The following is a 17,163-nucleotide window of genomic DNA, read 5'->3' as shown; positions in this document are numbered from 1 at the left end:
GCCGCGGGGGTCGTCGGGGCTCCCAGCTAATCCTTCCGGCTGCCTCGAGCGCCGTGCACTCGCGTTCCGTCGCAGCGCGGGCCCGGCCCCAGGTGTGCCCGGGTGCGCGGCCGAGGCGGCCGGTGAGTGGAGCGCGCTGCCCGCAGGGCCGGGCCTGGGCGGGTGGGCCTGCGGGCTCCGGGACAGGTCATGCGGCGTGGCGCCGCGACCCCGGGCGGGGCGGCGGGGTCACCGGCTGCGCCTGTGGGCGGCTCCGCCGGGTCCCGGAGCTGCGTGGGGGGCGGGCGGTGGTCCCCGGGGTTGCGTGGCCGCGACCTGCAGCCGGGCGCGGGAGGGCTTCTGGAGCCGGCTGTGCCCGTCGCCGCTCCATGACTCTGTACCCGGACTGACCCCTCTTACCCTCGCAGGCACCCCGTGACATGCGCCATTACCGTCCCCATGTTGCCGGCGAGGACACTGAGGCACGCGGAGATGAAGCGCCTTCCCGGGAGTTACACAGCTCGTGAGTAGCAGCCGCTCGTTTCTGCCTCCGACGAGGGCACTGGGGACTTGCATGGAGAGTACGTGTTTATCTATTGGTGGAGCCGCCCGCCAGTTCTGCGGATCAGATTTCTGTGTTATTTTGAGCCAGTTTCTGCCCACACTGTTGCCTGAAGACCACCTTTCAGGAGGTCTCCGGACTTGGTCGTCTCTGCTCTGGGATGGAACTGGGGCTGCCGGGCCCTCGTGCTGATTCCTTTGTCCTTCAGCAGAGGCTCCAGCAGGCTAACCTGGGCCCGAAAGCAAGCACCGGAGAAGAGCTGTTCCAGAACCTTCCGAACCTGCTTCCTTCTGACCGAGATAAATTCTTAATGCGGAAGGCGGTAGAAAGAAGGGAGAATTCTTGCTGAATTCTAGCTGGAAGAGGCGGTGACATGGTCCAAAGAATTTCAGATGGTTAGGGTCACAGGAGGTGCGTGTCGCTGGGAAGTTGTTCCTAAAAGCAGATTGGTTTGGGGGGGCTGCAGCCCTTATGACCACTGGACTTGGGAGAACAATGATTGGGTAGAATGCAGTATGGTTGTAGCAGTAAAGTGCTCCAAGTAGCTGAAGCATGAGGTAGGAAGGAGGAAGAGAGGAAAGGATTTGCCACACCATGGTGCAGGAGTCCTCCAACGGAGCCTGAGCAAGGGAATGGCTCCCAACCTCTCTGAAATCTGTCAGAAGGTTCACCTTCCTGTGCGTCCTCCAAGACCAGGAATGAGAGAGCTCCTCTGTCCCCGCTCTGTAGCAGCAGCTGCTGAAGGCAGCCTCACAGATTCTCTGATCATCTGCTTTACAGGTACACCCTCACACTGTTAAATTGCATTCATTTGAGGTATGCCCAGCAATTGTATCTATTTACGTTGTATGTGATATTCTTTATTGTAAACGCTTTGCTGTTTTTTTCACTTGTAGCACTGACAGAAGCTTTGTGAGAAAAGACACGCAAGTCCTAGCTGTGCCATTTTACCGTGTGGGACCAAACTCTCAGAGAGGTGAGTGACTGGCCCAGGGTTGCACAGCCCTATGGTGCCAGAGCGGCTTCGGCAACCTTCCTTTTGGCTCTTCAGGAGGAATGAAGAGACTGCTGTCAAACTCCATTTGAACTCCTGTCCCGTGTGGGAAAATTGACCAAGAGCTTGGATTTTATGCCTCAGATCACCTAGAGAGTTTAGGGATGGTTTAGACTTGGCCCAGATCCATCCCTTGTACCTTTTATCACTAAGGAACTAGGGACTTCAGGTCAGACATCAGTGTCTGTTGTCCTTTTCTCTGCATCTGGGAGGAGGTAGGATTGCTTTTAGGCATTTGTTTTTAGGCATTTCTTTAAGGGTGCATTCAATGTGACATTCAGATGCATTCAGATGTGCATTCAGATGTGACATTACCAGACCAGTGATCCTGGCTGCCTAGAATAAGATCTTTGCCAGCTTTGCCTTTGACTAAAAAGAAAGCCAAGAGAAGGTAGACGAGGGAAGGGTAACTAGCTGTCTCACTAGAAGAGTATGTCCCATGAGAGTTAAGGATTCTTCCTCTTTTTCTGAATGGGTCATCGCACCAAACAGGGGATACATTTATTTTTCTTTTCACAAAACTTCCCTTAGGCAAGTCTGCCAAATTTTGCCCAGGATGGGACTATTCGTTGGTTGGCTACCAATTGCTCATAATGTCTTCCTCAACAATCCTTTCTCTATTTCATCATTCGGTGATTGAAGAATATCTTACTGGCCTGAATGGTTTCATCCGAAACATGGACCTTAGGCTCTCACATGTCTCTGACGATTTGAAAAAGACTAGGATCATATTAGTCTAATGCCCTTAATGTAGGCAGACAGGTACGTGCCTTAGTGTTTGGGACTTAAAATTAAACTCCCTGAATCAGAGAGCTTTGTACCAATCAAGTCCAATATCTTCATTTGACAGATGAGGAGACATAAAAACCAAATTGGTTATTTTCCCCTGGGTTTTATATAGTTATCATTATATCATTATATCGCTATAATCAAAATCCAGATTACTGGGGTGCATGGGTGGTACAGTCAGTGGAGTATCTGACTCTTGGTTTCGGCTCAGGTCATGATCTCAGGTCTTGAGATAGAGCCCCATGTGGGGCTCCTCACTCAGAGTAGAGTCTGCTTGAGAATCTCTACCTCTTCCCCTGCCCCTCCCCTGTCAAACAAATAATAAATCTTTTTAAAAAATATTTTATTTATTTGACAGAGACACAGCAAGAGAGGGAACACAAGCAGGGGGAGTAGAAGAGAGAGAAGCAGGCTTCCCATCCAGCAGGGAGCCTGATGCGGAGCTCGATCCCAGGACACTGGGATCATGACCTGAGCTGAAGGCAGATGCTTAACGACTGAGCCACCCAGGTGCCCAATAAATAAATCTTTAAAAAATCTAGATTATCTGGTAAATGCTTACATCACAGGGCCTCTATGTGAGGTCTACTGATTCATGGTGAGGACACCAGCTGCGCTGGGGTGTCTGGAACATTCCACATTCAGCTGACATAGATCAGGCTGTCGCATGAGCGGGACTTAGCACAGCCTCTCAGGGCAGTCATCTTTCAGAGGCAGGAACTCTCTAAACCTCCATGGCACTCTGCAGTTAAGGTCATGCTGGTATCCTGGGATCAGTGGGGTTATCTTCTTGGCCATTTAGGGCCACAGGAGTGGAAAGTGCAACTCAGGTTTTGTTCCCTAGTGAGTTTGAGTCCAGGATTTAATGCTTGGCTTGGGGCCAAATTACTTCACCTTTCTGTACCTCAGGTTCTTCATTTGTATCGAGGGGATAACAGTAGTACCCCTCTCACTGTTGTGAGGCATAAAGGACTCAATACTCATAAAACGCTTATAAAAGACAGATGCAAAAGACTTAAAGAATCTCCCAAGTTAGGTTGCTTTGTTTTAATGTAGAAGCTCTCCCCAGTGGGGTTTCTATGCCTCTATCATGTGTCACATATACAAACAGAAGATGCATGATACAGTTATGCATGTAATGAACTTCTCTGTAATGACAAAATAACTACATTTTAGGACACTTGTACTATACAGTATATATACAAATTGAATTCTGTAGATCAACTGATATCATATTGGCTTAGCTTACCAATCCTCAGGATATTAATGAGCATAAGGAGGACCCTCCACCTCAAACTGTCCGTCTGTCTTTGAATTCTGTCCTCGTTCTTTCTCTGTTCAGGATATTCTGCATACTTTTAGGGAGCCTAAGTTTTCATGGATCTAAGAAGACAATTTACAAAGATCATCAAATTTCGGATCTTCCTGGTCAAGGGGAAAGCCTAAACCACCAAAACTTAAACATCCTTGTAACAATATCTCTTCCCCAGGATGGGATATAATGTGTAATAATGTAGTAACATTCCACTGGGAACCAAAGTCCAACTTACCATCCTGTAGTAAAACTGACAGATAGTATTAATTGCTTGTAGATATAATTTCCAAAATATCAATGTCTTACCTAACTCTGATATGAAGGAAAGTAATTTATATTAGAATAGTGTGTAGTTCAGTGTGTACAGTTTGGATGAAATGGATATCTGCACCTGTTCACAGAATCACTGTGAATACAACAGTTACAAATATGGCCTGATAGATGAATGTTGTGTTTGTGAATCTAGTACTATAAGTGGTTTGATTTTCCTGAAATGGTGAGCAAGTCCTAATAGCATCCAAAGAAAGAGAAGTTTATTTCCCTAATTTTCCAGTATATATCAAAGCTGTGCAAAGTATTTTGTATCTCTACGTAAAGTAGTGTTAGGTTCTAGCCTTAGGTAACTATTAACTTTTTTTTAGAGTGGGGGGAGGGGCAGAGAGAGAGGAGGGAGAGAGAGAATCTCAAGCAGGTTCCATGCCTAGCATGGAGCCCAATGCAGGGCTCGATCCCAGGACTCTGAGATCACGACCTGAGCCGAAATCAAGAGTTGGACGCTTTAACCGACTAAGCCACCCAGGTGCCACTATTGCCACATTAACAACCTTTTTTTAAAAACCTTAACAACCTTTTTTAAAAAGTTAACATATTATATATTTGCCCCAGGGGTACAGGTCTGTGAATCATCAGGCTTACACAATTCACAGGATTCACCATAGCGCATACCCTCCCCAATGTCCATGATCCAGCTACCCTTTCCCTCGCCCACAACCCCCCAGCAACCCTCAGTTTGTTTTGTGAGATTAAGAGTCTCTTATGGTTTTTCTCCCTCCCCGGTCCCATCTTGTTTCATTTTTTTCCCTCCCACCCCCTACGACTCCCCGCCCTGCCTCTCAAATTCCTCATGTCAGGGAGATCATGTGATAATTGTCTTTCTCTGTTGGCTTACTTTGCTCAGTGTAATACCCTCTAGTTCTATCCACGTCGTTGCAGATGGCAAGATTTCATTTCTCTTGATGGCTGCATAGTATTCCATTGTATATACACCACATCTTCTTTATCCATTCATCTGTTGATGGACATCCAGGCTTTTTCCATAGTTTGGCTATTGTTACATTCGGAGTGCCCCTTCAGTTAACTACATTTATTAACAACGTTTTGAAAGTCACACAGGGGGGCGCCTGGGTGGCTCAGTGGGTTAAAGCCTCTGCCTTCGGCTCAGGTCATGATCCCAGGGTCCTGGGATCGAGCCCCACATCGGGCTCTCTGCTCGGCGGGGAGCCTGCTTCCTCCTCTTTCTCTCTCTGCCTTCCTCTCTGCCTACTTGTAATCTCTGCCTGTCAAATAAATAAATAAAATCTTAAAAAAAAAAAAAAAGAGAAATTCACACAGGATTAGGAACATTTTTTTGTTTTGCAGGAATGCCCATTATCCCTGATCCACACTAAATTCCAGTAGCACCATCCAATCAACATTACAGTCCAGAAAAACCCCTTACCAATTCCCAGAACTCTCCCTGGGAGGTAGTACTGCTGCCTTGAGAATTACTGTCATAAAAGAAATAACAGCGAGCTGTCAACAAAATCATGATGGTGTAGTTGCAGGGTCTGTGCTGCAAGAATGCAGGCCAGCCAGCCAGCAATATGGCAAATTCCCGCTAAGGAATGAGGGCACCATGAAGTATACAACCAGATTGTAGAGAGGTTCTAAAAAATCAGACTCTTAGTCTAGTGGTAGGTCTTCTGTGTTCCCTGTTTCCAGTCGGAAGGCATATTTTTGGCCAAGCTGGATACAGACAACATTATCCCATTGCCTTTGAGGGTCTTCTCCATGCATGACTTCTTGGTGGATGTCCTCCACGGCTCACCTGCACATGTGGGAGGGTTACTGGTCTACAAGAAAGGAAATACCTCTGAAACCAGATCATGTCCTAACCCAGTGGATCTCAAATTGGGCTGTGAGCAGAAGCATTAGGGAAAATGGTATATAGTTTGTAGCCGAATGTCAAGCACAGGGGCTCAGATGAAGCCATAAGAGAATGGCTTAAAGAAAAAAGCTTTCATGGGGAAAGTTAGAGTCCAGAGATGGGGGAGCAAAGGCACAGATTCCCATATCCTCCCATTCTCCCAGCAGAAAGGCCGCTGTAGAGGGATGCTCTGCTGGTCAGTTTTCCAGGAGATGGCCTGCTACTCTTCCTCAGGGGCAAGTGTAAGAACAAGCCCATCAATGGGGAGCTAAATGGACCACTTGGGGCCAGGCAGCCTGAGTGTGGGGTGCTGGCTGTGTAGTGGGGGTGTCTGAGGAAGCTGGCTGCCTACTTCCTGGGAATCTTCGGAGCCTTGGGAAGTGTTGGCCCTGCTGGCAGAAGGGAGAATCCACCAGGCTAGGGGAAGCTGAGTGTGTATTTGAGACCCTCCTGCTCCGAGGAAGGTTTTTCAGGCAATCTAGAGTATGTTTCTAGGGTTCTTTGTGGACAATTCTACTTGTCAGGTTATATGAAGTTATTAGATACAAATGCCTGGGCCCGTATCATACCTTCTGGGTCTGAAGCAAGGCCCAGGTATCTCAACTAATAAGTCCCATGGGGGATTCTGATGTGAATGTGTATAACCTTCTGGAACCCAATTTTGTCCCCTTTTAGAAAGCCATTTTCGCCAGGCCATCCTCCCACAGCTTCTGAAAGTTCACACCACCTTTTCTATAGATCAAGGCATTAAGATTGAGCTCTGAATAGCCCTGTGTCTCCACCACCCAAGCCTTGTGTTAAATCCTTTCCCTTCAGCTGGAATCCCAGCATGTGACTTGGACATTGTCATTCAGTCAGAGGGAGGACAGCCGAGGACGCTGGATCTTCAGGCCCTGAAGAGGGAAGTGAGCGAAAATACCTGTCTGGGTGAGTGATAGCATGAAAAGACCAGCAATTCGATATTTAGGAGACACGAGTTCCAGTCTAAGCTCTTGGAATTCACCGGGTGACTTAAGTTAGTCTGCTTGCTATTTGTCAAGTAAGTGAGGGGGCCTCGGTGACTCCGAGAGTAGACTTGTTTAGAAGAATACCTAGATTAGCTGGAAGGAGGGTCGGGGGGCATGTCCGGTTGTAGTGTTGTAGACAACGTTTCTGAAATTCTGTTCTCTCTCAATCCCAAGAAAATGATTGCATCCAAGCTTGACAGAATCACCCTTACTGTTTGCTTTTTTTGGAGGGTGTCTTTTTTACACTTAAGAGTCTAGTCTTGGGTCACCTGGGTGGCTCAGTGGGTTAAGCCTCTGCCTTCGGCTCAGGTCATGGTCTCAGGGTCCTGGGATCGAGCCCCACATTGGGCTCCCTGCTCAGTGGGGAGCCTGCTTCCCCCCTCTCTCTCTGCCTGCCTCTCTGCCTGCTTGTGATCTCTCTCTCTCTGTCAAATAAATAAATAAAAAATCTTAAAAAAAAAAAAGAGTCTACTCTTTTCATCCCTTTCCCTCCTGCCTCTTACCACTGCTCATTGGCTCTAATAACTAATAGCTCACTTTACTTTCTACTCCCCTACTCTTTGTTCATCGGCTGGTATATCTGCTCATTCCATTTTTTTGGCTGAGTCCCATCATCCTTCCCATAGTTCTTGATGTCTCTGTGCTCCCCATGCCTGTTATAAAAACTATGCCGTTATCTCTTCTGCTCCCGTTCCCTTGCCTTCAACTTCCCTTTTTGTTTTCTTCCCATATAATGTTGCTAGTGTGCGTGAATAGCAAATTTGCTGTCTTTTTTTTTCCCCCTACTGGTTTATTTTTCTTTCTCTCTATACTAGATGTAGGTGACATTTGCACTTTAAATCTCTTTCAGATAGGGAGCTGTGAACGGAGCCAAAGCAGCAGCACCAATCAGGCTATTTCTGAAGAACCAGAGTTTTCAGGGTCAGCCATGCAAAGTCTCAGAAGGAGTACTGCCCAAGGTCCTACGAATGAAGAGGCCTATAAATGTGAGGGCCGGTTATCGAGGCAGACAGAATGTCCTGTCCGGAAGACATCTTTTGAGAAAACAGCAATCAGGAACATGTCAATGACCCTTAAGGAAATTTTTACTAGGGAGAGAGTTCCTGAATCTAGTGAATTTAGTCTAAGCTCAAAAGTTAATACACAGCAGAACATTCCAAAGGGAGCTAGATCCCCCATATCTAGCAAAAACTCTGAAGATAATTTGGACTTCATTAAACACCAAAAACTCTTCCCACAAAAGAAACCTTGTAAATGCAATGAATGTGGGGAAGCCTTCAGTTACCAATCAGAACTTATTGTCCACAGGAGAATTCATGGTGGAGAAAAGCCTTTTGAATGCAATGAATGTGGAAAGACTTTTAGCCGAAGTACACACCTTATCGAGCATCAGAGAACTCACACTGGAGAGAAGCCGTACGAATGCAGCGAGTGTGGAAAAGCTTTTAGCCGGAGCACGCACCTGAGTCTGCACCAGAGGGTCCACACGGGAGAGAAGCCCTTTGAGTGTGGTGAGTGTGGGAAAGCCTTCAGCCGGAGCACAAACCTCAGCCAGCACCAGCGAACTCACACTCAGGAGAAACCTTACAAATGTACCGAGTGTGGGAAAGCCTTCAGCGACCGCTCAACCATAATTCAGCATCAACGAATACACACTGGAGAGAATCCCTATGAGTGCCGTGAGTGCGGGAAGGCTTTCAGCTGGGTCTCCTCTCTCAGCGAGCACCAGAGGACACACACGGGCGAGAAGCCCTACGAATGCGGTGACTGTGGGAAAGTCTTCAGTCGCAGCTCTTCCCTCGCCGAGCATCAGAGGACCCACACCGGGGAGAAGCCCCACGAATGCGGAGAATGTGGGAAGGGCTTCGGTCGGAGCTCATCGCTTATCATTCACCAGAGAACTCACACCGGGGAGAAGCCGTACAAGTGTAATGACTGTGGGAAAGCCTTCAGCCAGAGTTCAACCCTCATCAGACACCAGCGACTTCACGCTAAAGAGTAACAGTCGAGCTTTTTCCTTAATGTGCGTGTAAGAGCACACCGCACTCGCATCCTGTTCCTGCAAGGAGAAACAGATTCGTCTGTGGAGTTTTCTTCTCTACTAGCTAGCTGTAAGCCAGTGCCAAGGTAGCCTTCCTTCCGTTTTGTAAACTAGATGCTGCAGTGAGTGATCAGTACAAGGGGGTGAGTCTAGGAACCAAACATACTCCCTCTCCTCCCCTGGAGGACTCCCCTTAGAGTGTAGACCTGACACCTTGTATCTGCTCACCTGTCTGTTCCCTGGGGCTCCGGTCCCTGTGCAGTCAGTGGACCGTGTTTCCCGACCACAGAAGCCCCTTTACTTCGAGAGGAAGTCGTGAGTGTTGTGTGAGTGTGACGTCAGCTCCAGTACCAGAAGAGAAGGAGCTGGCTTCAGAACAGGAAAAAAATCTTCCCACCAGTTTGCTGATAATGGTGTTGAGGCAAATCTAGTTTCTGATTTTATACGAACAGATTTTTCTGTTAAACCTTTTTTGTTGTAGCGTGTTTTCCTCAAAGTATAAACCATGTGCCTAACTAATCCTAGTATTTTTTTATATTATCCTCATCAAGAATGACCTAAAACTTACATTGAGTTCTTCTATGATTAAAAAAAAAATTGCTTCCCTAGTTTTTAATTTTCTTCTGTTTGTAGGCTTTATGAAACTTACACCCTCTGGTCCTAACTCTCACCATTCCTATAAAGCTCATCTCTCAAGGACAAATTCCGTGACTGTTTCTTAGTCTTTTTTCCCACTTGACATTTGCAGAATTGACACTTTTGGCCACTCTCATGCCTTAAAACTTGAGCTTCTTCTGGCATCCCCAATTCTGTGCTGATCCACACTTTTCCTACCTCATGGCACTCTCTGATTAACAGTGATCAGCTGTATAACTTTGGGCAAGAGTTAAACTAGAGTGATCTCCTTTTATTGGGCTGTAATACTTGAGGTCGCTCAATTAGATTGCAAACTTCCTGAAGACAAAGGTCTTTTAGATCCCTGTGAAACATGCAAAGTGCAGAATGGTCACTAAATGCCCTGTAATTACTGCCTACTTTATCCCAGGTAACTGGCCTGCTAGGTTTCATCTGAAATGGTTTACGAGTTGATTTCTTGCCCTATTCCTAATGCTGCTGCTAGGTGCTCAGGAGTTGGGGCTCAGATTACGAGAGTCAGCAGGGCTGCCCTTGTCCCCTGCCTTTAGCAGCCTGACTAAACAACCATCTTGTCCGAAGAGTTCACGGTTCCTAGGACAAAGATCAAACTCTCTCACTCCAGGGCCTTCCACACTTAGGTCTATTTACTTATTTTCCATTACTCTCCAGTACCTGCAGCCAGGCCTGTCCTTGGTGTCTGTTATACCCTCTTCTCACACTTGGCTTCTTTCCACACTGTGTGTGGCCCCCTTTTACATGTCTGGCTTTCCCCCTGTGTCTCCAGAAATCTCATCCGCACGTTATGAAAGGCCTTGCTCAGGTCCTGCCTCCTCTGACACCTGGGATCTCCCACCTTAGAAGTCCTGTGCAGTGGTGGTTTGCCTTGATTTTCCTGCATTACAAACTCTCCTGTTCTGTTTTCTGATTCGCTCAGGTGCCTTTTTTCCCATAAGCTTTTGAAGTTAGACATTACCTTAAATCTCTCAGAAGCCCCATCTAATACATGGTATAATGCAGGTCTAGACTACAGTTTTAATCTAAACAGGGAAGGTTTAATTGAATCGTGTAATCTCTTAGTCTTTTGAATGGAGGGAGAGCCTTATAAATATTATGTAAATTCACTCTTGAGACTAATTCTCCGTTAGAGCTCCTGGGATGCTGGCCTCTTGGCTTTCCATTTCATGAGACTGTTGTAAGGAATAAGTGTGTTTATTCGTGTAAAGTGATGAAAACAGTGCCTGACCTAAAGTGAGTGCTCAGGAAATGCTCATTGTAATGATTCTGCTGCACATCAGCCCATAGCCTTTCATTTCCTCCCGTGCAGGGTCTGTAAGTCCATTACCAGCAGTGGAAAACTAGGGTTACCATCCGTTAGGTTAGAAGATGTTTATGCTAATTGTGGTAACAGGCAATAGCCATCCATCTGTATGTCTGGTAAGTATCATGTGTCAAAGGGACTTAAGATAGCTTACAAGATAGGATAAAATGGAAAACCAAAACACATAAGAATCAGCATTCGGGGACGCCTGGGTGGCTTGGTTGGTGAAGCCTCTGCCTTCCACTCAGGTCATGATCTCAGAGTCCTGAGATCGAGCCCTGAGTCAGGCTCCCTGCTCAATGGGGAGTCTGCCCCCTCTCTCTCTGCCCTTCCCCTGCTTGTGTGCTCTCTCTCTCAGATAAATAAATCAATAAAATCTTTTTAAAAATCAACATTAGAGAAAGGGGACAGACCAGAAGACCAACGTGAGGACAAGTATGATATGCTGTAGTTACCCAGATAGAGGTGTAAACTCAGCATTCTGGCAACCGAAGGGGGATGGTCATTTGGTTACTTTGTATTTGGAAAGAAAAAAAAAATGCCCATTCTTCAAGGAAAGCTTTCTTTCCTTTTTTTTTTTTTTTTTGACCAGTCATCTCTTCTCTTGTTTATGCCTTTTAAATTCTTTGCCATCATTGTGATGAAGTGTCCAGAGGAAGCAGAGATAAGCACAGGGTTCATTCTCCATTTTCAACCTCTCAGCTCTGTCCCCCAGCTAATCCTCTCACTCCCCACCCCATGTGACAGCCTGACCTTTGATGTGGCCTTCCCTTCCCCTCCACCAGCCACCTCCTGCAACCACCCTGTACACCCAAGCCCAGGGCCTCTCTCTGCTCCTCACTGGCACCTTAGCCACCCCGGAAAGGGACAGTGATAGATGGGCAGGCGGACTTCAAGTTCTTTCTACTCAGGTTCTGAGTCAGGGGTATCCCAGGCACACTGTGCTCTTTCCTGACTGCGCCTTTGCAGATGCTGTTTCTCTGTTTCTCTGAAACCCCTTCAGCCCCAGCCCTGCCTCCTGGCATGTCTCTCTGGTGGGGGTTCCTACTCATCTGCAGGCTGGGACCCCTCTCCTGGGAAGCCCCAAGTGGTACAGATCTGGTGTTCTCTATCCAGTTCAGCCATCACAGCCAGGATCTTATCGCAGTCTACGAACATCTGCATAATGGGTGTGGCACCTGTCCCCCTCACCATTTTCCCCTGACCTCCCCAAAGCCGCAGTAGGGCAAGAAGTCATCCTTGCCATGTTGCATGATAAAGCGAGGAGTTCTTTTCTTCCCAAGTTGGCCCAGCCCTGGGAAGGCGCTGAGGCCAGACGGACCCTCTAACATCCTAATAACCACACTACACCCAGCTTAAAACCCATTCATGGCTACTCAGTGCTGCTGGCCTGCCTGGTCCATGCTGCTTCCGTGGGACCCAGTCTCTGCTCCCTGCCCCCACCTCATTTTTCTTCCAAGAGAGCCTGAGTCCTCCCAGTCTGCTGGCTAACTGCTGGGAGCCCTTTCTCTCCCCCCACAGCCAGCCTCTTCATAGATCTTGTCCCATAGCTTTCCTAATAGATTTAAGATGAATGATGAATTTTTTCATTTGTCTGCATGTAATTTTACAATGCATTTGATAGCAAAAATTAAAGAATAATGTATTCTCCACAACACCTAGCATATGTAGGTTCTCCAGTGAACAAATATTTAGTTCATAGTGGACAGCTCAGAAAGGAAGGGGTGAAGATTGTTCTTGTGTAGAGTGGGGTCTGAAGGAGCAGGGCATAGAGTAGATAACTGCGTAATAACTGGGTGCTATAAGAAAAGCTCTTTTCACTCACTTGAGTCATTTAATTTCTATCTCATGGGATGAAAAAGCTGGTGTTCTGGATGTGAAATAACTTACAAAAGATCAGATTTGACCCCAATTCTGCTGACCAGTATTGGACCTCTTAAGATTTTATTTATTTGAGAGAGAGAGTACAAGAAAGGGGAGGGTCAGAAGGAGAAGCAGACTCCCCATTGAGCAGGAAGCCGGATGTGGGACTTGATCCCAGGGCTCCAGGATCATGACCTGAGGTGAAGGCAGCTGCTTAACCAACTGAGCTCCCAAGGCACCCATTACTGGACCTCTTACGGTGGACGGTGGCAAGGTCTGGAAAAGAAAGACAGTGAGTAAAGGCGGAGAGGTGGGGGAAAAGCTCTGTTTGTTCCAGTACATGAACTGGACTGTGGCAGGGAGTTCAGTGAAGTCAAGAATGAGAATGCGGACTTGGAATTGGGTAACTTGGTGATGGCCACTTCCAGTCCGAGATCGTGTTTGGGGTTAACAAGGGAATCACAGGAGATGACTGATGATGGTGATTAAGTGTGGTTTCGGAGAGAGAAGAGTAATCTGGGAGAGGAGACAGGATGGCTTTGAGCCGAGAGTGAGAGAGAGAGAGAGAGAAGGCAGAAGCCAGATGAGAAGCTGGAGTCTTAGGATGGGGGTATTGGGAATTGAAGAGCCGCAGGTGGATGAAGAAGTGGTGCCCAGATTCAGGCAAGGGAGAAGGGGGGCCAGAGGCTACATTCCTCAATTGCTGTGGTTAATTCTCCTGTGAGTGACCTGCACCATCAGGGAGGGGCTTCGGATATGCACTCAGGGGGTAACATAAATGTCCACTCTGATAAGATTATCTTGCGTCTTCTCAGTCACTGTGGACCCAGAAGCGTTTGGGATTTCCCCTGGGGAAGTCGAGTCAGAGGGGTGCGTGATGGGGAGAGGTCCGCCTTTCTGCGAGGACAAGCGGGGGGCCTGCCCGCACATCCCTGCGCTCGCCGCCCGCGGACACACCTGTCTGGTGCAGTGCGCCTTACGTCCGGACGTGCACGTGCGCACGTGCGGCGGGGGCCTCGCGTCCTTCCGGTGCGGTAGCTCGCTGGCCCGGGCGCGGCGCGAGGACAGGAGCCTGCGCGCTCTGAGGGCCGACGTGCCCCGGCCCTTCCCGGTCCTCGTAGGCAGGCGGCGGCCGAGGCGCGCGGCTCTGCCCCGACGTGGGCGCGACGCCGCCGCTGCCCTAAAGCCCACGCACCGGCTTCCGGTGGGCGCGGCGGAGCCGGGTGGGCCAGAGTGGCGGAAGGGCGCGGGTCCCATGAGGGGTCAGACGAGGCTGCGCCCCTGGGGCGGCCCGCGCTCGGCTGCCCCTGAGGCCTCTTGCGCGTCTTTTTTTTTAAAGCGGCTCGCTGCCATTTCACTTCAGCGGGCGTAGAGCTAGCGGTGCCCACCTGTGGAGTCTGCGCCTGCGAGGACCGCGAATGCACGCGGCGCTGGCAGAGAGGTGAGTGGCCGTGCCCTCCGGAGGAGAGCCGTGCAGGTACCGCTCGCGGGCTCGAATACCGGGGCCGCGGTGCTTTGCTTTTACAGAAGGTTTTTGCGTCAGGTTTGCTGACGACTTCTCTATCTGCTGGGGGCACAAAACACTTGACCACGACGTTCATTGTTGTCTACGTTATTCTAATGCTTTTTGCTACAGGGATGAGGGATCTGACTCTAGATTCTATTTTGATACATAGTTTTAACGAAGAAAGTGCATTGTTGACCATGGTTGTTGAATTAATATACCTGATTTTAGGTCCCGTTCTTATGCAAAGTTTTGTGTTGAAATGGTGCTGGTGGTTTTCTGGCTTTCCTCGCACGCGTTAACTTGTTCTTGCAAACTTATCAGAAGGTGTTGCATTTTCATCTTTTTAAACAGAGATAGAAAAAGGAACGGACTTTGAAGTTGCGGAGGAATAGTCTTTGCCCTAATTCCTAGTTGAGGGCTCCTTGTGCAGAGTTTTGGGACATGGAGGCCACAGCTGCTCATCAATTTAACTTTTACATCTCATCAAAGCCATGTTTTTCTCATCATATCACCTTTTGCCTTTTCTCTCCCAACACCTGATGCTTTTCATGTTTGGCTATGAAAGAAAATGAAGGAGGTGGAAAGGAAGGCAGTCCTAGGGAGAGATTTAGGAAAAGGGGTTGGAGGGGAATCAAGACTCCAAATCTGTACCTTCTATGATTGCTTTGAATTTTTATCTCAAAGATCATAAAACCAGTCAAATCCGCTTTAAACTTGTTTTCTAGGAAATAAGTAAACTGATAAAACATAATATTCACTTCTAAAAAAAGTACTGAAATTTTGCCACAATTTTGGTTTATTTGTCTGTCTTCCTTTTATTTTGCTGACTTTAAAAATGTTCTTAATTTAAATTCCACTATACTTAATACTAATGTTGTATTAGTTTCAGGTGTGCAATACAGTGATTCAGCAGTTTCATACAACACTTGGTGCTCATGATAAGTGCCCTTCTTAATCCCCATCACCTGTTTCCCCCACCACCTTCCCACCTCCCCTCTGGTAACCATCAGTGTATTCTCTAGAGTTAAGAATCTGTTTCTTCATTTGTCTCTCTTTTTGCCCCTTTGCTCGTTTTTTTTCTTTTTTTTTCTTTCTTAAATTCCCCATGTGAGTGAAATACTATGGTATTTGTCTTTCTCTGATTTATTTCACTTAGCATAATACCCGCCCGTTCCATCCATGTTGTGGCAAATGGCAAGATCTCATTCTCTTTAATGGCTGAGTAATATCCCATTGTGTATATACACAGCGCATCTTTATCCATTCATCTGTCCGTGGACACTTGGGCTGCTTCTGTAATTGGGTTATTATAGATAATGCTGCTGTAAACATAAGGGTGCCTGTATCCCCTTGAATTAGTGAATATTTGGGATAAATAGTGAGTACTGTGATTACTGGATCATAGAGTAGTTCTGTACTTAACTTTTTTTTTTAAGATTTTATTAATTGAGAGAGCACGAGTGAGGGGAGGGATAGGGAGAGGCAGATACCCCGCTGAGGGGGGAGCCTGATAGGGGGCTAGATCCTGGGACTCCAGGATCGTGACCAGAGCTGAAGACAGGTGTTTAACTTACTGAGCCACCCAGGCGCCCTTCTATACTTAACTTTTTGAGGAGCCTCCATACTGTTTTCCAGAATGGCTGCACCAGCTTGCATTTCCACCAACAGTGGAAGAACATTCCCCTTTCTCCCCATCCTTGCCAACATCTATTGTTTGCTGAGTTTGGGTTTTTTTTAAGATTTTATTTATTTATTTGACAGAGGTCACAAGTAGGCAGAGAGGCAGGCGGGGGGGTGGGGAGCAGGCTCCTTGCTGAGCAGAGACCCTGACTTGGGCTTCGATCTCAGGACCCCGAGACCATGACCTGAGCCAAAGGCAGAGGCTTAGCTCACTGAGCCACCCAGGCTCCCAAAGTTTTGTTTTTTTTTTTTTTTAATTTTATTTATTTATTTATTAGAGAGCATGAGCTCACAAGGAGGATGATCCGCAGAGGGAGAGGGAGAAGCAGGCTCTCCACTGAGGAGGGAGCCCAATGTGGGGCTCGATTCCAAGACCCTGAAATCATGACCTGAGCCAAAGGCAGATGCTTCACTGACTGAGCCACCTACGTGCCTCCTGAGTTGTTAATTTTAGCCATTCTGACAGGTGTGAGGTAATCTCATTGTAAATTTGATTTGCATTTCCCTGGTGATGAGTAATGTTGAGCATCTTTTCATATGTCTGTCAGCCATCTGGATGTCTTCTTTGGAGAAATGTCTCTATTTCTTCTGTCCATTTTTTAATTGGATAAATTATTTGGTTTTGGTGTGTTGAGTTGTATTTTGCTGAGATATTTTAAATGAAATTGAAACATCATGTAATTTCATCCCTCTCTGTTTCTTTATGCATTTCTAAAAACCAGGGACCATTTCCTGTGTTACCACAATGCTACTATCAGACCTAACAAAACTAACAGTAATTCCTTGGATACCCTGCATTTTGTAGATGAAATAAACCTGAGCTACATATTCTGTTTTGGAAAGTACAGAGGAACTGAGGTAGCCTGGCTCTGGATGTGGATCCATGCTAAGTTTAAGGGTTGAGACAGGACATTTCTTCCTTGTGATGCTCACCTTTTATCCTAACTTCCAAGACCCTAGAGTAGAACTGCTGTAACCGATCCTGTTCATTTCCTCAGAACATTCGCTTCTCTGGGCGCCTGGGTGGCTCAGTCAGTTGGGCGGGCAGCAGGCTCTTGGTTCAGCTCTAGGAGTCCTGGGATCTCAGGGTCCTGGGATCAGAGTCTGCTTGTCCCTCTCCCTCTGCTCCTCACCCTGCTCTCTCAAATAAATAAAATCTTAAAAAACAAAACTGGTGTCTGGGGAGCTAAAGACTTAAGTCCTTGAGAACCATCGTCTAATATTTTT

The 17,163-nt window shown here is 47.3% G+C and overlaps 1 protein-coding gene across 4 annotated transcripts; it reads left to right on the top strand.

Moving 5' to 3' along the window:
* Positions 1-451: 451 nt before the first annotated feature.
* On the top strand, positions 452-9,540 carry ZNF391 (zinc finger protein 391). Of its 4 annotated transcripts, none has more exons than XM_047732678.1 (4): positions 452-560; positions 1,438-1,517; positions 6,701-6,811; positions 7,742-9,540. In XM_047732678.1, exon 4 carries the CDS (start codon positions 7,820-7,822, stop codon positions 8,891-8,893), a length of 1,074 nt encoding a protein of 357 aa, XP_047588634.1. In that variant the 5' UTR covers positions 452-560; positions 1,438-1,517; positions 6,701-6,811; positions 7,742-7,819; the 3' UTR covers positions 8,894-9,540. The 4 variants fall into 4 exon arrangements, with proteins under 4 accessions (XP_047588634.1, XP_047588632.1, XP_047588633.1 ...); XM_047732676.1 differs by lacking the exon at positions 452-560 and adding an exon at positions 611-1,321; XM_047732677.1 differs by lacking the exon at positions 452-560 and adding an exon at positions 611-1,321 and having other exon boundaries at positions 6,623-6,811.
* The last annotated feature ends 7,623 nt before the right edge of the window (positions 9,541-17,163 follow it).

The sequence above is a fragment of the Lutra lutra genome, chromosome 6 (genome assembly GCF_902655055.1).
Source record: "Lutra lutra chromosome 6, mLutLut1.2, whole genome shotgun sequence".
NCBI lineage: Eukaryota > Metazoa > Chordata > Mammalia > Carnivora > Mustelidae > Lutra > Lutra lutra.
The sequence above is the reverse complement of the archived record's forward strand: the minus strand, read 5'-3'. Positions and strand labels throughout refer to the sequence as shown.